Below are 20,233 nucleotides of genomic sequence, written 5' to 3' on the forward strand. Positions count from 1 at the left end.
TCTTACCTCCGATGTCAGCGCTGCGGGGATCCGTGGCTTCGTTCTGCCCGTCCGCGAGCACGCCTCCATTCATTTCAATGGAGCGTGCGGCCCGCTGACGTCACGCCGCTGGATCACTGCAAGTAGGCCGCAACCGGAGGACGGGAGGCGGACGGTCAAAACGAAGCCACGGATCTCAGCGCTGCGGGAATCGGAGGTAAGAGCGCTGCGGGGGGGGGGGGGGACATGTGCACCTTAAAAAAATAAAGGTGCACATGTCCTTTAGCGTTAATTTTCTGTGAAATATTGCCTTAACATAAATTTAAATTCTATACTCCAGAACTACCAGTGCTAGAAATTTTTCTTTTCATAGACTTTAACCATCCCAGTAAAATGTCTGTTAAAAAAATAGGTTGTAAATTAATTGCCAGACTTACCACTAGTACTAGGCTCCTGGTGCATAAGAAGCTGTGGGGGTTCATTGACATTAGTTGTATCACTATCAACATCTTCATTTCCCTTCTGGTTGCAGTTTTCATAATGTGATTTCAAACGGCAAACAAGTCCTTGGATATCCTTTTGACAGTATTTGCACTTTGCTCTTGCACCTTTCTTTCCAAGATCTGCTGCTGGCATCTCAACAAAATGAACCCAAATAGGGTCTCTCTTACGACCTGCTGCCATGGCTCACACAGATCACTTATGAAGTTTGATTGTTACTACAGCCTGAGCCAAGCACTGCTGATGTTACTACAGCCTGAGCCAAGTACTGCTGACTATCCAACAAGTTTGGGCATGTCAACTGAATGCAGGGAAAAAGAAACTAAACCAAAACTGAAACCAAGCTAGAAGTGTGGAATTAAAGGGGCAGTATGAACAAAATGTGGAGGCTATTAATAGTTTATACAATTAAGACATGCTGCTTTTAAACACCTACCTATTGCCATATAGTAAAACAAAAAAGATTTTTACTTACTTTGGGGTCCCCCCTCACCCTGGCGTTAGATCGTTGCCCCTAGTTTCGTCCGTGTAACTATGGGCGCACATGCACACTGCTCTCACTTCTCATTTTAATCGTGATTTATATTAAAAAAAACCTTTTGATTTAAATCAGTGATTTAAATCATGATTAAAATCATGATTTAAATCGATCCGATTTAAATAGAAAAAAATCTTTTGATTTAAATCGTGATTTAAATCATGATTTAAATCGGCGTGATTTAAATCAATCCACCCTGAAAGCCACCCTGGCTCGATGGATCAAAGAACCAATTCTTGAAGCCTACCGTGTTGCTGGGCTTCCGGTTCCATCAGGGCTGAAGGCCCACTCAACCAGAGCCGTGGGTGCGTCCTGGGCATTACGACACCAGGCTACGGCTCAACAGGTGTGCCAGGCAGCTACCTGGTCGAGTCTGCACACTTTCACCAAACATTATCAGGTGCATACCTATGCTTCGGCGGACGCCAGCCTAGGTAGAAGAGTCCTGCAGGCGGCAGTTGCCTCCCCATAGGGGAGGGCTGTCTTTGCAGCTCTAACATGAGGTATTTCTTTACCCACCCAGGGACAGCTTTTGGACGTCCCAATCGTCTGGGTCTCCCAATGGAGCGACGAAGAAGAAGGGAATTTTGTTACTTACCGTAAATTCCTTTTCTTCTAGCTCCTATTGGGAGACCCAGCACCCGCCCTGTTGTCCTTCGGGATTTTTGGTTGTTTTTCGGGTACACATGTTGTTCATGTTGAATGGTTTTCAGTTCTCCGATGTTACTTCGGAGTGAATTTGTTTAAACCAGTTATTGGCTTTCCTCCTTCTTGCTTTAGCACTAAAACTGAGCAGCCCGTGATCCCACGGGGGGTGTATACCCAGAAGGGGAGGGGCCTTACACTTTTTAGTGTAATGCTTTGTGTGGCCTCCGGAGGCAGTGCTATACACCCAATCGTCTGGGTCTCCCAATAGGAGCTAGAAGAAAAGGAATTTACGGTAAGTAACAAAATTCCCTTCTTTCACTGGACCACTTCTGTACAACCTATAGGTGATGATCTTACTGATCAGTGTGTGCCCATCCCACCGCTGGGTCTCGCAATGATCGGCAGAACTGGGAACTTTTATCCCGGTTATAAAATCGGTGACAGATTAAACATCGAGTCCCGCTCCATTGATTCCCTATTGGACTGCTGGAAAAAGCCAAGAACCGCACTCCATAGCCATAGGGAATGAATGGAGCGGTGGTCGGACATATACACTGACAGTTCATTGATTTCCTATTGGACTGCTGGAAAAAAACGAGAACAGCACTCCGTAGCCATAGCGAATGAATGGAGCAGTGGTCGGACATATACACTGACGGTCCATTGATTACCTATTGGACTGCTGGAAAAAGCTGAAAAGAGCACTCAGAAGCCATAGCGAATGAATGGAGCAGTGGTCGGACATATACACTGACTGTCCATTGATTCCCTATTGGACTGCTGGAAAAAGCTGAAAAGAGCACTCAGAAGCCATAGCGAATGAATGGAGCAGTGGTCGGACATATACACTGACGGTCCATTGATTCCCTATTGGACTGCTGGAAAAAGCTGAAAAGAGCACTCAGAAGCCATAGCGAATGAATGGAGCGGTGGTCAGACATATACACTGACGGTTCATTGATTTCCTATTGGACTGCTGGAAAAAAACGAGAACAGCACTCCGTAGCCATAGCGAATGAATGGAGCAGTGGTCGGACATATACACTGACGGTCCATTGATTCCCTATTGGACTGCTGGAAAAAGCTGAAAAGAGCACTCAGAAGCCATAGCGAATGAATGGAGCAGTGGTCGGACATATACACTGACAGTTCATTGATTCCCTATTGGACTGCTAAAAAAAGCCGAGAACAGCAGTCAAAGCCATAGGGAATGAATGGAGCGGCATTCAGAAATATGCACTGACGCTCCATTGATTACCTATTGGACTGCTGGAAAAAGTTGAGAACAGCACTGAGAAGCCATAGGAAATGAATAGAGCGGTGGTTGGATGTATACACTGCCGCTCCATTCCTATTGAATAGATGTGCCCCGTTCTGCTGGTCAGACCCCCGGTCGGTCAGCAAGTTAGCACCTATCCTCTGGATAACTTTTTTTCACCAAACAACCCATTTAACTGTTTGGCACCTGGTTGGAACACATGGGCTGGATTTCAGGTGATAATATTCTTCTTCCTTAGCTCCACAGGTCATTAATGCTGCTCCAATGAAGTCTTCTGACACTCGGGAGCTTTCGTCGTCTCTAGAGGAAAGCGCGGCGGTGCTGGGTAAGTCGTGGCCTCGTTCTCTAGACAAGAGATGTTCTAGGTCTTTCTGGAGGTGTAAACGTCTTCTATCTCTGCAGAGGAGGCAGTGCGAGCGCTGCAGGAGACCCTGGAGAAGATGAGAACGTCAGACAAGGGGAGACACAAGTGGCCGGACCCCTGAGGAGCCAGGTAACACGCTAGACGAGGATTTCTCCACTCCATTAGTCAGAAATTGTCATACACCTATGGTAAAAGTGGAAATCTATTCAATTCCTTCCATGCATATGTACACTGGACTCACGCCCTCGCCTTCTTTTCCCCAAAATCTGCTTTTGGGGAAGAATCGTGACTCCCCGTCCTCCCCATACCCATCAGATGGTCACAGGACCTCCATCTAATGTGTACGCAGATATACGTAATGTAAAGATGCAGTGATCAAAGGCCGCACTATGGAGACTGGAGAGGTGCGAAAATAATAGGCATTGCTTGCTTGGTGAATGGTGAGTACCCCACCGCTCTGAGCTGGCCGTTGAGTACCTGGCTGCACCCATGACCTGCTGTATACCACGTGCAACCACTGTAGTATATAGCACCAGACTGCTTCTCCCCCATTCCCTTGCTGACTTTTTTGACAACCCCCTTTAAGCTGATAACAGAAAGCAATCGCCTGAAATGCAGCAGGAAGTGTTCCATTATCCTACAGCGCCTCCACAGGGGAATGTAAGCATTACACATTGTCTATGAAAATCAGTAGACTGAGCAAAAAGATTTGCATCAGCCATGTCTGTAGTTTGGTGCCTAAGAAAAAGACTGCTGGCACATCCGACCTTTCCAATGTGAACAGGTGCAGACTAAATATGACAAAAAGAAGACCACTGCACTCTGTAGAGCTAAGATATGTGGAACAATGAATATGGGAATATAGACATGCATCACTGCATTGGAAAACATGGAAAAACTGAGACATTTAACACACAAAAATGGCCAGTTTTATGTGAGCCCAACAGCCAATGACCAGGCAACCTCTTTTTGTTGGGTCCCTGCCTACTCTAATGGCCCGTTTTATGTGAGCCCAACAGCCATCAGCAAAACAAGCTCATTTTTGTTGGGTCCCTATTAAAGTTTGGTGCCAACGCACCAGAGCACTGTGAACATCCTCCTACTTGTAAGCCTGCACGGCGCTTCTTCTGATTAGCAGACCCCGCATCGTCGTTACATTGCAGCACACACGTGACGTCTTGTCGTGCCCACTAATCGGAAGAGATTTAACAGGTCCAGCAGGCACGGACAGCCAATATGGATGCTGTACTAGGGTCCTGCAAACTTTTTTTTTTTTTGTTGTTTCGCTCATCTTTGTCCGTGTAATACACAGATGTGTTCTCCTCCAGACAAAACTATAGCTATACAGTGTGTCCACCCATATCCTGTCCACCGCCATTAACTTGAGAACGGCGGCAGCTATAGGCATAGAAGTGGTGTCTAGGTATAGTAAAGTAGCCATGCGCTACGCAATGACACCACCTATAGCGCCACCTGGTGGAAAACAACAGAGTTAACATTTTTATCTCGCAAACTGAACGAGATACAGAAAAAAACTGAATTACAAAGTTGTAGGGCATCATCAATTCAATACGAATCGCCACCTTGCATACAGAAATGCTATGATTAGAACGTGTAAAGCTCACAAGGCTGCGGACGTGAAGCGATACCTCATGGAGACCTTCCTACAAGTCATTGGGTATGGTGGCTGTGTGGAGTGGCCTCCACGCTCACCTGACCTGACCCCATTGGACTTATTTCTGTGAGGTGACATCAAACAGCAGGTGTATGCGACCCCTCCACCAACATTGCAGGACCTACGACCACGTATGACAGATGCTTGTGTATACGTGTCACCTACCATATTGCACAGCGTGCAGCACGATACAGTATGCTTTGCAGAGGCCAGATGTGCATTGCAGCTGATGGTGGCCACTGAGCATCAAAGTTAAATGAGTGCCATATGCGTGACCAGCATTCAATGTTTGGGGGGGGTCATGGGTTTCATATCATAGCATTTCTGTATGCAAGGTGTCGATTCGTATTGAATTGATGATGCCCTGCAACTTTGTAATTCACTTTTTTCCTCTATCTCGTTCCGTTTTCGAGATAAAAATGCTAACTCCGTTGTTTTCCACCAGGTGGCGCTATAGGTGGTTTCATTGCGTAGCGCATGGCTACTTTACTATACCTAGACACCACCTCTATGCCTATAGCTGCCGCCGTTCTCACGTTAATGGCGGTGGACACTGTGTGTGTGTGTGTGTGTGTGTATGTGTATATAATATATATAATGCTCTGTGTAATAAAGATCCCCCCCCCCTATTAACTTAGGATAGGGCATCTGAAAATATCTAGGCCAGCTGTTTCTATTCTTATTGGTTGCCAAAAAAGTAAAGTTGTGGTCTAAAAGCAGCGACTTTCTAGTCCATGGGTTTCCAGACTCTGCACAGAATGACTGTGCAAACCAAGCACAGGCACTCAGTGCTCTTCTTCCTCTTCCTCTTCCTCTTCCTCTTCCTCTTCCTCTTCCTCTTCCTCTTCCTCTTCCTCCTCCTCCGGCAGAAATAGCTGAAAAGCCGGAGACTAGGTCCACTGAACTGTTTGGCCACACCTAGGGTGCACTAAGCTCCTGTGCTTGGTTTGAACAGTCATTCTCTGTTGACAAAGTCCTTTTAAAGGGAATCCGTCACCAGGTTTTTGCTCCCCCATTTGAGAGCAGCTTAGTGTAGTGATAGAGACCCTGATTCCAGTGGTGTGTTACTTACTGGGATGTTTGCTGTCATTTTGATCAAGTGAATGTTTTCTCTGCTGCAGATCTAGCAGTTATACAGAGCTCATAAATATGCTGGACTACCTAACAGCACGCCAAGTAGTCCAGTAATGATAATATACTGCTGAATAAACAGTGATTTCATCAAAACTACACTAAGCAGCCCAGTAAGTGACACATCGCTGGAATCAGGATCTCTGTCCCTATATTATGCTGCTCTCAGATTACGTGACAACAATCTGGTGACAGATTCCCTTTAAGTAAGAAAAAGGCTTAGTTGCAAAACCCAACACAGCCTGCGGCTAAGATGGCGATGTCTGGGAAAATAAGAGGTCTGTGATTCCAAAAAAAGTATGCCAATAAGTAAGAATAAATTTAGAGGAAAGTTTTTTACAGGTATGATGGAAGAACGTTGCAATGTCCTTCGCCCCTGATCTGGGGGACTCCCAAAAGCCAAAACTTAACGAAAATTACAAAATTGCAGAACTTTTTATTATACAATGCTACATAAAATCAAAGACCCCCCCCCCCCCCTTTAAATATAATACCCTGTACATTCATCCGGCATCCATAGGGTCAGCTTTGTATGGACGTTATATTGGTGGGTTACCATATTTGAGTCTCTATTCCATAACGACTCAGATCTTCCCCTTTTTCTAGGAGCTTCTTCTTACCATACCTCAGACGGTGGGTGACACGTTCCACCCCGAAGATGTCCCGATCCTAGACCTCTCTGCCCACGGCAGCCCCGTTCTTCCCGGCTCGGATGGCGACACAGATGCGGTGCCCTCTCTGGGCTGACTACGTCGGAGGCAGACTGCAATTACCGGTGATATCCTACTGATCCCTTTTTTAACAGAGACGTTTCGAAGGTTGACATTTTTTAATGCTTTCTCGGTGAAGAAGCCACTGCGAACGGTTAACGAGACGCCGTTTTATTGTATCGGATAGGTGCGCGATCAGTAGGGTTTAGACTCCTGTTCATGATTTTTTTTTTTTTTTAGCAGAAGGGTTTAATGGGTAGGCTGCGCCCCGCGGGCTGTAACGATGGGGCACAGCTGTACGTTATGTACTCAAAATAAAATTTTAAAGAAAAGTTGACGGCTCCATTTTTTAAAATGAAGAAACAAAGACCCGGCTCGAGGCGAAGAAACCATCCGAATGACGCTTGGGGCGAGTGACGTTATTGGCAACACTCTTGTTGTTCGCACCCCTGTTTCGAATGCTCCGTGCTCCTTTTCTCCCCTCGATATTTACCAGGCTTCTTGAAGTCCATACAGCAGCCATTACTTGACGTCTAGTATCTGTGTATACTGGCTTCGATTAAGTTTGTGTAATTTGTCTTGTAAGCCGGCCCTGGTCACCGCAGGCACAGCAGCGAGGAGCCGTCCATCTTCCACATCTGCCACTTTTTTTGTATTTCATGCTTTACCTGCAAACACAATGAAATTATTATTAGTGTCTATAACATATACAGTGTGTCCACCCATATCTTGTCCACCGCCATTAACTTGAGAACGGCAGCAGCTATAGGCATAGAAGTGGTGTCTAGGTATAGTAAAGTAGCCATGCACTACGCAATGAAACCACCTATAGCGCCACCTGGTGGAAAACAACGGAGTTCGCATTTTTATATCGAAAACTGAACGAGATAGAGAAAAAAACTGAATTACAAAGTTGTAGGGCATCATCAATTCAATACGAATCGACACTTTGCATACAGAAATGCTATGATTAGAACGTGTAAAACTCACAAGGCTGCGGACGTGAAGCGATACCTCATGGAGACCTTCCTACAAGTCATTGGGTATGGTGGCTGTGTGGAGCGGCCTCCACTCACCTGACCTGACCCCATTGGACTTCTTTCTGTGAGGTCACATCAAACAGCAGGTGTATGCGACCCCTCCACCAACATTGCAGGACCTACGACGACGTATGACAGATGCTTGTGCAAACGTGTCACCTACCATATTGCGCAACGTGCAGCAACATATAGTATGCTGTGCAGAGGCCAGATGTGCATTGCAGCTGACGGGGGCCACTTGAGCGCTATATGCGTGACCAGCATTCATTGTTTTAGGGGGGGGGTCATGGGTTTTATATCATAGCATTCCTGTATGCAAGGTGTCGATTCGTATTGAATTGATGATGCCCTACAATTTTTTTATTTCACTTTTTTTCTCTATCTCGTTCCGTTTTCGAGATAAAAATGCTAACTCCGTTGTTTTCCACCAGGTGGCGCTATAGGTGGTTTCATTGCGTAGCGCATGGCTACTTTACTATACCTAGACACCACTTCTATGCCTATAGCTGCCGCTGTTCTCAAGTTAATGGTGGTGGACAGGATATGGGTGGACACACTGTATAATTAGGTGTGGTTATTAAAGGGGCTTATTGTAATCGGCCCTATGGAGACGGAAATTTAAATTTATTTTTTTAGTATGGGGAAAAAAAAACATTTTTTTATAACGCCACAAACTTCTTCCATCCAGTGGCCTTGGACTGATTCGGTGCTCCCCTAACCACCTCCTACCTGTTCTGATTTGTAGACGTCATTGTTTCGGCCTGGTGCTGGGGTATACAAATCAGAGGAGGAGTGTCATGGTAGGTATAGGAAAGAATCAAGTGAAAGGGAAGGGAAACACTGCATCTAGGGAGAGGGAAGATGGTGACCCCTGACCGAATCTACTGCTGGTACCTGGGGTCCCTCACCACCCTAGATAGGTTCCGCACCTATGCGCTGAGCCGGATACCTGACCCTAGGTATCCCTAGTGCTGGTCCCTGGGGTCCATCACCACCCTAAATAGGTTTTTCACCCATGCGCCAAGCCGGATACCTGACCCTAGGTATACTTAATGCTAGTCCCTGGGGTCTCTCACCTCCATAGATAGGTTCCGCACCTATCCGCCAAGCCGGATACCTGACCCTAGGTATCCCTAGTGCTGGACCCTAAATAGGGAACGGATGAGATGAGCTCTTTGTCAACCCCACTAAACCCTAGAGAAGACACTAGGAGAACACAAGGAAAAGCATGAATTACTTATACACAGATGACTCAGGTAGAAGTTCAGCAATGATACCACAGAGGAGTACAAGCCACCTGCTTGCACCCAGAGTTTGAATAAACTGAAGAATATAACCAGCACTAGTCCCAGGAAGTAAGGGGTATATAAGCACCAAGAGAATACTGATGATCAGCAGCTGGGTGAATGGTGAGCTCCTGCTGGGACCAAACGGGGGAGAGATGAATCCAGAAGGAAAGCTCCCTATACCAATGAATCCTGACAGCAGGAACAATGGAAAGTCAGGGAGCATTCTGCACAGCCAAACACTGTGACAGTCTATGGAAAAGAAACCACATGGCTGTCTGTCACCCGTGACAAGGAGCCTGTGGGGTTCCTGTCCGGCAGCCCCCGGAATAGTGCCGTGGCCGCTGGAGCAGGGTTCTTCAGATTCCCTAATCTCTAGTCTATGTACGATATAAATTGCTGCCCTGGTTCTACTATAGGATGGCGGTCCTATAAACTTACCTCTTTATTAGCAAAACAGTACAATACCGCCACCAGGAAACCCTGTAACACACAATGACACCGGTAACTGTGGTTAGAGGACGTCTACCCTCCATACGGAGCTGAGGATCATATAGGATATAGATTTTATTGTAACATGTTTTTTTAAATACACAAGCTTTTTTTTCCCCTTATACATAACTGTGTGAATATATTTTATATATACAGTGCAGATCAAAAGTTTGGACACACCTTCTCATCTCTAGAACAACTGTTAAGAGGAGACTTTGTGCAGCAGCCTTCATGGTAAAATAGCTGCTAGGAAACCACTGCTAAGGACAGGCAACAAGCAGAAGAGACTTGTTTGGGCTAAAGAACACAAGGAATGGACATTAGACCAGTGGAAATCTGTGCTTTGGTCTGAGGAGTCCAAATTTGAGATCTTTGGATCCAACCACCGTGTCTTTGTAGAAAAGGTGAACGGATGGACTCTACATGGCTGGTTCCCACCGTGAAGCATGGAGGAGGAGGGGTGATGGTGTGGGGGGGCTTTGCTGGTGACACTGTTGGGGATTTATTCAAAATTGAAGGCATACAGAACCAGCATGGCTACCACAGCATCTTGCAGCGGCGTGCTATTCCATCCGGTTTGCGTTTAGTTGGACCATCATTCATTTTTCAACAGGACAATGACCCCAGACCCCAAACACACCTCCAGGCTGTGTAAGGGCTATTTGACTAAGAAGGAGAGTGATGGGGTGCTACGCCAGATGACCTGGCCTCCACAGTCACCAGACCTGAACCCAATCGAGATGGTTTGGGGTGAGCTGGACCGCAGAGTGAAGGCAAAAGGACCAACAAGTGCTAAGCATCTCTGGGAACTCCTGCAAGACTGTTGGAAAACCATTTCCGGTGACTACCTCCTGAAGCTCATCAAGAGAATGCCAAGAGTGTGCAAAGCAGTAATCAAAGCAAAAGGCGGCTACTTTGAAGAACCTAGAATATAAGACCTATTTTCAGTTGTTTCACACTTTTTTAAGTATTTCATTCCACATGTGTTAATTCATAGTTTTGATGCCTTCAGTGTGAATCTACAATTTTCAGAGTCCTGAAAATAAAGAAAACTCTTTGAATGAGGTGTGTCCAAACTTTTAGTCTGTACTGTATACATACACACACACACACACACTAATATATAAGGAGAAAATGAAAATCGATCCAGCAAATACTCGGGAAATCCAGGTGGCATAAAACTTGGCAATTTATTGAAAAAGTTAAAAATAATTCAGAACTGAAGACAAATGTGTGGGTATGTGTATGTATATATGTATGTATATGTGTGTATATATATATGTGTGTATATATATATGTGTGTATATATATATGTGTGTATATATATATGTGTATATATATATATGTGTATATATATATATGTGTGTATATGTATATGTGTATATGTATATGTGTATATGTGTATGTGTATGTGTATGTGTATATGTGTATATGTGTATATGTATATGTGTATATGTATATGTGTATGTGTATATGTATATGTATATGTGTATATGTATATGTGTATATGTATATGTGTATGTGTATATGTGTATGTGTATGTGTATATGTGTATGTGTATGTGTGTATGTGTATGTGTGTATGTGTATGTGTATATGTGTATGTGTATATGTGTATGTGTATGTGTGTATGTGTATGTGTGTATATGTATGTGTGTGTGTGTGTATGTGTGTGTGTGTGTGTATGTATGTGTGTGTATGTGTGTGTATGTGTGTATATAATTATAGTTATTTAATCTCTCTCACTGCATAGGCCCTTTAACACTCCTTTCTCTTTCTTCTATAATTATATATATATATTATAGAAGAAAGAGAAAGGAGTGTTAAAGGGCCTATGCAGTGTACAAAAGAGAGATTAAATAACTATAATTCATATATATATTATATATATTATATAATATCACATTTTAAAAGAAAAAAAGTCTGGGGCATGTACCATCTTTTCCAGCCTCAGAAGAGGAGGGGAAAAAAAAATCCCCCAAAATATGGAAAAATAATGCACTTTGTAAAACCCCCCTAATGTCCATCTATCAGGCTTCACCATTAATTTTTGACAATCATGATTTTGGAGTAAATGACCTTTTACGTTGTAGGTATTAGGTCGTCAGAAAATCAGCGTGTGTTTTTTTTTTTATATAAATTAAAAAAAAAAAAAAGCTTGTAATTTTCACAGTAAACCTAATATTAATGTCCTACATGATGTTGGGCATATGGATAGTAGCGGGGTTTCATTCAGTGTAATGCTATGTTTTATTTTTTTTGTGGATAGAAGCCTTTTGAGCTTCAGTGCTGATTTTGCCACCACTAGGAAAAAGATCATAGTACAGGAAGAGAAGGTGAGCTGTGACATCATATTGTGTAGCAGTCATTGCACAGGAGGAGGAGGTGAGCTGTGACATCATATTGTGTAGCAGTCATTGCACAGGAGGAGGAGGTGAGCTGTGACATCATATTGTGTAGCAGTCATTGCACAGGAGGAGGAGGAGGTGAGCTGTGATAACATATGATCCACCATTAACATTATTATTATTATAACAATATTATATAATATAATAATAATATAATATTATTTTATATTTTTATTATTAACAATAGGTGATATCCGTACAGAGGTGTTGGCACGCTATCCGGTCAGTGCTGATAATGAGACCTCTGAAAAGTCTTCTGTAAAGGTCAGGAAGTGGACTCTGTAGTATAAGACCTAGAGACCATTGTGTGAAAATTGCAAGATTTTGGTTTGATTTTGTTCTTAAATTAATGTGGTGATATGGAAAATAAAAAAAAATTAGTGAGATCATAAAAATTTTATTTAAAAGTTTAAGTCCTTTTTTTGATGGGTAATTCACTTTACGCAGCCGAGAATCGATGGTTTCTCTCTGAGCTCGTCTTACCTGGAAGGAGCTGAAAAAGAGGTTGAAGAAGACCTTGATGTAGCGCAGGATCCCGGATGTCTGCTCGTCTGTGGCGAAGATGAACACCACCTCATGGATCCCAAAGAGTGGGATGAGGGTCAGCGTCGCCTTTGCCAGTCTATAAAAATGGAGAATATGAAAAATGTCACTTTGAGCTCCGTATAACGCAAAATTATAGAATGTATCTGCTCAATCAGAGAATTTGACACCAAAGTCTAATATGTAGTGATAACTTTCTAATGAGGCATTTTGGGAATTGTACGTAATGAGTATTCCCATCTCTGAACAAGGTCCATGGGCGCCAGTGATGAACATCCGAACTATGAGTAAGGTGTGTAGAGGCTGGTTATCAACTTCCAACCAAGAATTAAGGTCCATAGGGGCTAGTGATCAACTACCAACCAAGAAATAAGGTCCATGGGGGCTAGTGATCAACTACCAACCAAGAAATAAGGTCCATGGGGGCTAGTGATCAACTTCCAACCTACGAGTAAGGTCCATTGGGGCTAGCAATCAACTTCCAATCCACGAGTAAGGTCCATGGGGGGGGGGGGGATAGTGATCAACTTCCAACCTACGAGTAAGGTCCATGGGGGGGCTAGTGATCAACTTCCAACCCACGAGTAGGGCCCTTGGGGGCTTGTGATCAACTTCAACCCACGAGTAAGGTCCATGGGGGCTAGTGATCAACTTCCAACCCACAAATAAGGTCCATAGGGGCTAGCGATCAACTTCCAACCCACAAGTAAGGTCCTTGGGGGTTGGTGATCAACTTCCAACCCACGAGTAAGGTCCTTGGGGGCTAGCAATCAACTTCCAACCCGTGAGTAATGTCCATTGGGGCTAGCGATCAACTTTCAACCCACGAGTGAGGTCCATGGGGGCTAGTGATCAACTTCCAACCCACAAATAAGGTTCATGGGGGCTAGTGATCAACTTCCAACGCACGAGTAAGGTCCATGGGGGTTAGTGATCAACTTCCGTACAGTGAATAAGCTCTATAGGGGCTAGTGATCAACTTCCAAACCTGCTACTGTTGGTATCAGGCATTTATAGATAGATTCCGTCATAAACCCCAGATATCGTTTCGAAAACTTTTATAAAGCTCTTTTAAATGTAATGGTGTAAATGGCGCTGTTCCACTGAATCCGGCGATGTTTATCTTTTGTTCCTACTCCTCTCTGTTCCCGAGATATGGCCTCCTTTACATATATCTAGGCTTGTTAGACAATGGGGTGTGGTCATCAAAAAGCAGTCAAGAGAAAAGTTGAGACCGACGCTAGCCTTACATACACAGAAGAAAGGGCCATATCTCAGGAACGGAGAGGCGCAGGAACAAAAGAAAAACAACGCTGGCTTCAGGAGAACAGCGGCATTTACATCGGGAAATAAAAATTACATGTTTATGGCAAGTGACATGTCCCCTTTAAAACTTCCCTTGTCCTATAAATACTGTGTATTTTTACCTTTGCATTTCTAGGTTAAGGAATGTAAATAATCACGACTGTATTTGTGTGGCCTCCATTTGTGAGTAAGCGATGAATGGCAGCCCCATCAGTGCGCATTATGCTGTGATAAGGAGCTGTCAGGCACAAATTGTGCAATCAGCACCAAGCGGAGCTGTTTAAAGCGGCGGGGGATAGCGCTAATTGATTTGAGTGACAGGCGAAGCAATCAGAGAAATGTATTCTAATTAATGAAAGATGGGAAGCGGCACCACACCTGCAAGACCCATTCCATTCATAAGGCATATATATGGAAGGCAGCGGCCATTGCAACCATTCAGATTTTAGCTGCCATTGTTTAGTTAGCTCTTCCCCCCCCCCCCCCCCCCCCCCTTCGCACACATCAGATGCATATTATAGTGGGAATAGATCTGCTCCATTGGCCATATTGGTCACCTGTGGTGCTGTTTTTTTTTATTTACTGCCCTTGTGTCACGCAAGGTACGGGGAAGTACCAAGCGAAAAGGAAGGGAAACCCTGTGTCTAGGGAAGGGGGAGATGGTGACCCCTGACCAAACCTACCACTGGTCCATGGGGTCCCTCACCACCCTAGATAGGTTATGCACCTATCGCCGAGCAGGATACCTGACCCTAGTTATCCCTAGTGTTGGGCCCTAAATGGAGAACGGATGGGATGAGCTCTTCGTCATCCCCTCTAACCACTATAGAAGACACAAGGAGGACACACAGGAGGAAAATGCATGAACTACTTATCCACAGATGACTCAGGTAGAAGTCTAGCAAAGTTACAGCAATGATACCACAGATGAGTACAAGCCACCTGCTTGCAACTAGAGCTTGAATTAACTGAATAATATCACCAGCACCAGTCCAGGGAAAAAGGGAGTATTTAAGTACAAGAGGAATAATGATAATCATCAGCTGGACGGAAGGAGAGCTCTGCTGGGTCCTAAAGGGGAATAGATTAAAACCCAGCAGGAAAGCTACCTAGTACAAAGAATACTAACAGCAGGAAGAACAAAAAGTCAGGGAGCATTTTACGCAACCAAAGGCTGTAGCCTTCTATGGCCAGAAACCACATGGCTGTCTTTCACCTATGACACACTTGTGACACCATGCTGCAGTATAATACATATGTGACATCATGCTAGGGCGGCTAATCAAAAGAAGTGCCACAGATACTGAGAAATAGGGTTCCTGTCCAGTGGTCACAGAATGGCGATGTGGTTCATGGACTGGGTCCTGCAAATCGATTCCCACCACTAGTGCAGATCCATTCCATACTGCTTTCCTATACTGTATACAGTACCCAAATAGTGCCGCCATAATGTGTTCTGGATGTACCCTCTATATCAGCCAGGACAAAGTGCGACTACAACCCTGGCAAACGTATACAGCATCCCTGGGGAGAAATGACTGAAAAATGATCCTCACCTCAGTTTGTAGTCCGCAAAACCTTTCTGATTGGCTCTCAGCTTGGACAATATCATTTTCAAGATCCTCATAAAGATCACAAGGTTGATCTGAGGAGTAAGGAAGACATTAAGTGTAAGGAGCACGTCTTCAGACACCTAAACACTAATAGTACAGTGTGTGATGAATAAGGCAAGGGATAGACAGTAACCATGATGTTGTATTGCGCTATTGCATATACTCATTGTCAATATCACCACGTTGCGGCATGTAACACTGTGTGACCATCACATAAATGGTGTGCGACTGTGACTATCGACGTGTGACTATCACATAAATGGTGTGCGACTGTGACCATCGACGTGTGACCATCACATAAATGGTGTGCGACTGTGACTATCGACGTGTGACTATCACATAAGTGGTGTGCGACTGTGACAATCGACGTGTGACCATCACATAAATGGTGTGCGATTGTGACCATCACATAAATGGTGTGCGACTGTGACCATCACATAAATGGTGTGCGACTGTGACTATTGACGTGTGACCATCACATAAATGGTGTGCGACTGTGACTATCGACGTGTGACTATCACATAAATGGTGTGCGACTGTGACCATCGACGTGTGACTATCACATAAATGGTGTGCGACTGTGACCATCGACGTGTGACCATCACATAAATGGTGTGCGACTGTGACCATCACATAAATGGTGTGCGACTGTGACCATCACATAAATGGTGTGCGACTGTGACTATCGACGTGTGACCATCACATAAATGGTGTGCGACTGTCACCATCACATAAATGGTGTGCGACTGTGACTATCGACGTGTGACCATCACATAAATGGTGTGCGACTGTGACCATCGACGTGTGACCATCACAAAAATGGTGTGCGACTGTGACCATCGACGTGTGACCATCACATAAATGTTGTGCGACTGTGACCATCGACGTGTGACCATCACATACATGGTGTGCGACTGTGACCATCGATGTGTGACCATCACATAAATGTTGTGCGACTGTGACCATCGATGTGTGACCATCACATAGATGGTGTGCGACTGTGATCATCGATGTGTGACCATCTCATAAATGGTGTGCGACTGTGACCATCGATGTGTGACCATCACATAGATGGTGTGCGACTGTGATCATCGATGTGTGACCATCTCATAAATGGTGTGCGACTGTGACCATCGACGTGTGACCATCACATAAATGGTGTGCGACTGTGATCATCGACGTGTGACCATCACATAAATGGTGTGCGACTGTGACCATCGACGTGTGACCATCACATAAATGGTGTGCGACTGTGACCATCGACGTGTGACCATCACAAAAATGGTGTGCGACTGTGACCATCGACGTGTGACCATCACATAAATGTTGTGCGACTGTGACCATCGACGTGTGACCATCACATAAATGTTGTGCGACTGTGACCATCGATGTGTGACCATCACATAGATGGTGTGCGACTGTGATCATCGATGTGTGACCATCTCATAAATGGTGTGCGACTGTGACCATCGACGTGTGACCATCACATACATGGTGTGCGACTGTGACCATCGATGTGTGACCATCACATACATGGTGTGCGACTGTGACCATCGATGTGTGACCATCACATACATGGTGTGCGACTGTGACCATCGACGTGTGACCATCACATAAATGGTGTGCGACTGTGACCATCGACGTGTGACCATCACATAAATGGTGTGCGACTGTGACCATCGATGTGTGACCATCACATAAATGGTGTGCGACACTGACTTCTTTGCCTGCGATCTTTTTTTATTAAGTAAAATCTCAATTTTAATATAGTCACAGCTGTTCTGAGAATTGGCGACGTGTCATAAGTTAATGTTTAGCCAAAATTGAAGAGAAAATATTTTCCATTATGTTAAAGGGATTCATTAGAGGAGTGGAGTCCATTTTTCACATACATGTCCTAGCTGTGATTTTTCACGGACAGAACACGTAGCCATTACAGCTTATGTGGTTGTTCACATTTCTGTGGTGTTTGTGTAGTGTCGGTAAATATAAAGATGGAGACTTGTCAGTTTCTGAACCAACTCACGGATCTAACACACCCATTTAAAACAATGGATTCTTAAAAAAATTACTTAAAGGGAACCTGTCAGCAGATTTGGGGCCTATAAGCTGCGACCACCACCGGTGGGCTCTTATATACAGAATTCTAACATGCTGTATATAAGAGCCCAGGCCGCTGTGTAGAATGTAAAAATCACTTTATAATACTCACCTAATGTGCAGACTGGTCGGATGGGTGTTTCTGTTCTCCGGGTGCGGCGCCTCCTCTTTCGGCCATCTTTGTCCTCCTCCTTCTGAAGCCTGGGTGCATGACCCATCTTATGTCATCCACACTAGCCAGCATTGAGGTCCTGCGCAGGCGCACTTTGATCTGCCCTGAGCAAGGCAGATCAAAGTATTGTAGTGCACCTGCGCGGGACCTCAATGCCATTGCTGGCTAGTGTGGATGACATAGGACGTGTCATGCACCCAGTCTTCAAAAGGAGGAGGACAAAGATGGCCGAAAGAGGAGGCGCCGCACCCGGAGAACAGAGACACCCATCTGACCAGTCTGCACAGCACCGCCCCTTAGGTGAGTATTATAAAGTCATTTTTACGTTCTACACAGCGGCCTGGGCTCTTATATACAGAATCTTAGAATGCTGTATATAAGAGCCCAGTGGTGGTGGCCGCAGCTTATAGGCCCCAAATCTGTTGACAGGTTCCCTTTAATTAAAGGGAACCTGTCATGTGAAACAATGCTATTAGGCTAGGTGCGCACACTATAGTTTTGTTTCTTCAGCAAAAAACGCATAAAAACGCATGCGTTTTTTCAGCATTTTGGGGCGTTTTTGCCGTGTTTTGGTGCATTTTTGCCCTTGCGTGTTTTCACAATATTCAATGAAAAAACACAGGGAAAAACGCAAAAAGAAGTTTTCTGCACCCAAAACCGCAGAAGCAACGTGCGCTCAGCATTTCAGAATTCTCATAGACTTTGCTGGGGAAGGAAATGCATGCGGTTTAGGGCCACAAACTGCACCAAAACTGCATCAAAAAAGCAGCAAAAACTATAGTGTGCGCACAGGGCCTTAACCTGCAGATATAGGGTTAATCTGCAGGTTAATAGTGCAAGAGCTGGGCAGGTATGGAATACTAAAAGCCTCGCTGCCGGGAGGAAACTAACCTTTTTCTTCCCAACAGCATGGCTGTGCATAGTGAGTGGTGGCTGTAACTGTCGCCCTGGCACTGACTGACAGCCGGCTATGTACTGATGCACCGCTGTGCCGGCTGTCAGTCAAGACTGAGGCAGTGGTTACAGCTGCCGCTCACTATACACATAACAGTGACTGAAACCGCCCTGGCTGTGCCTCTATAACAGAAACCTGAGGCTGCAGGGAGGAATAAACCTAATTTCTTCCCGGCAGCGGGGCTCTCAGTGTGATCGCTGAGCAGGTTCATGACCCTATTAACCTGCAGATTAACTCCATATCTGTGGGTTAATAGCATTTTTCCCCTTTAATGTGTAAATATATGTGCCTTGTTTTGCCCATTTTTAACTATTTAATGGGTAGGAGAAGTAGTTGTTTTTATTTTTTTTGTTGTTTTTTTTTTTGCATCGAACAAAAACGTCATAAACATTGACAAAGAGACCAATAATGGATAGAAATCAGTGTAAAAAAAAAAAAAAATAAAATAAAAAACTATTTTTTTCTTTTCATGTGGAAAAAAAATTGACGTCTGAATGATACCCAATAGTGGGGACTTCCACCGTTAGCGACAAAACTCATGGCTGCCAGGGCACGATTTATGCCTACCTCACGTCTTCTTGACCTGGGACATCCACCATCTTTTTATGATAAGCTTGACTAACCCATTGGTTCTGTCCTAAAAGGTTTGCGAAGATCACGCAATTGGCAGCCATGCTAGGCCGCATCACCAATGAGTTCTGAGAATTGCCTAGCAACCGGTTGTTAGGCCGAGATGACCAGGCCGGGCCTTGTTGTTTCAATACACAAAAGCCTCCCACCAGTATGTCCGCCATTGCAGTCAAGTATAAATAATGTAACGTCAATCAGCTCTCACCACAGAGGCCAGCAGGATGGGGATCCGGATAATCCACCAGTAGGCCATGTTGTCATTTAGGGCCCAGCATCTGGAAAAGGGGTTAAACATCAACCAATCGGAGGTTAAAAAAAAGTAAACAATATGGCGGCATTAAACATGGCGAAGGACATTGCACCATAAAATGGCGTCATAATATCACTCACTCTTTGTTTTCCTTCAGATACTTGAGCGTCATCCAGGGAATCACAAATAAAACTGGCGTCCCTGTGACGGAGAGAGAAACGCGTCTGTCTGAATGAAAATGGCATTAGCGCCCATTACCACTCCGATATTGGCATAGCAATGGTAGTGCCATATTATTTACCCCATCCAAGATACAGATAGAGGGTGTAATTGTTCTTCTCGGAGAAGACGGCTCCGATAAGCAGCTTGTACAGGTAGACGGCCTCCACCACAAACCAATAATGATTGGCCAGAATGCAGTACTGCATTATAACCTGCGCCGTGCGGCATCCTACGGCAGCCTGTAGAAGATAAATGAATAACAAACAGTATGTAGAATTATTAAAGGGGGTTTCCCGTGTCAAAACTGCCACCCTGCTGCAGTTAGTTGAAAAAAGAAATCAACAAAACGCTTTATTCACCCTCCCCAAGTCCAGCGCTGTGCTCTCTGCTGCT

At 44.6% G+C, this 20,233-nt stretch overlaps 2 protein-coding genes across 4 annotated transcripts in view; one reads left to right on the forward strand and one right to left on the reverse strand.

The window, feature by feature from the left end:
- Positions 1 to 7,144, forward strand: part of ANKS3 (ankyrin repeat and sterile alpha motif domain containing 3) — a 42,114-nt gene extending 34,970 nt beyond the window's left edge. The window contains exons 15-17 of one of the 2 annotated variants that reach the window (XM_075318211.1): positions 3,184 to 3,270; positions 3,348 to 3,438; positions 6,722 to 7,144. In XM_075318211.1, coding sequence (XP_075174326.1) covers positions 3,184 to 3,270; positions 3,348 to 3,430 — 170 coding nt within the window. In that variant the 3' untranslated portion in view covers positions 3,431 to 3,438; positions 6,722 to 7,144. The remainder of the gene's footprint in view (positions 1 to 3,183; positions 3,271 to 3,347; positions 3,439 to 6,721) is intronic. The other variant, XM_075318210.1, reaches the window with a different exon arrangement.
- LOC142245481 (glucagon receptor-like) overlaps positions 6,596 to 20,233 on the reverse strand; it is a 95,614-nt gene continuing 81,976 nt past the window's right edge. The window contains exons 8-14 of one of the 2 annotated variants that reach the window (XM_075318213.1): positions 19,920 to 20,079; positions 19,759 to 19,819; positions 19,574 to 19,643; positions 15,455 to 15,543; positions 12,534 to 12,672; positions 9,593 to 9,634; positions 6,596 to 7,493 (exon numbers count right to left, since the gene is read on the reverse strand). In XM_075318213.1, coding sequence (XP_075174328.1) covers positions 7,422 to 7,493; positions 9,593 to 9,634; positions 12,534 to 12,672; positions 15,455 to 15,543; positions 19,574 to 19,643; positions 19,759 to 19,819; positions 19,920 to 20,079 — 633 coding nt within the window. In that variant the 3' untranslated portion in view covers positions 6,596 to 7,421. Of the gene's footprint in view, positions 7,494 to 9,592; positions 9,635 to 12,533; positions 12,673 to 15,454; positions 15,544 to 19,573; positions 19,644 to 19,758; positions 19,847 to 19,919; positions 20,080 to 20,233 lie in introns of both variants that reach the window. The other variant, XM_075318212.1, reaches the window with a different exon arrangement.

Source organism: Anomaloglossus baeobatrachus, chromosome 7 (genome assembly GCF_048569485.1).
Source record: "Anomaloglossus baeobatrachus isolate aAnoBae1 chromosome 7, aAnoBae1.hap1, whole genome shotgun sequence".
Lineage (NCBI taxonomy): Eukaryota > Metazoa > Chordata > Amphibia > Anura > Aromobatidae > Anomaloglossus > Anomaloglossus baeobatrachus.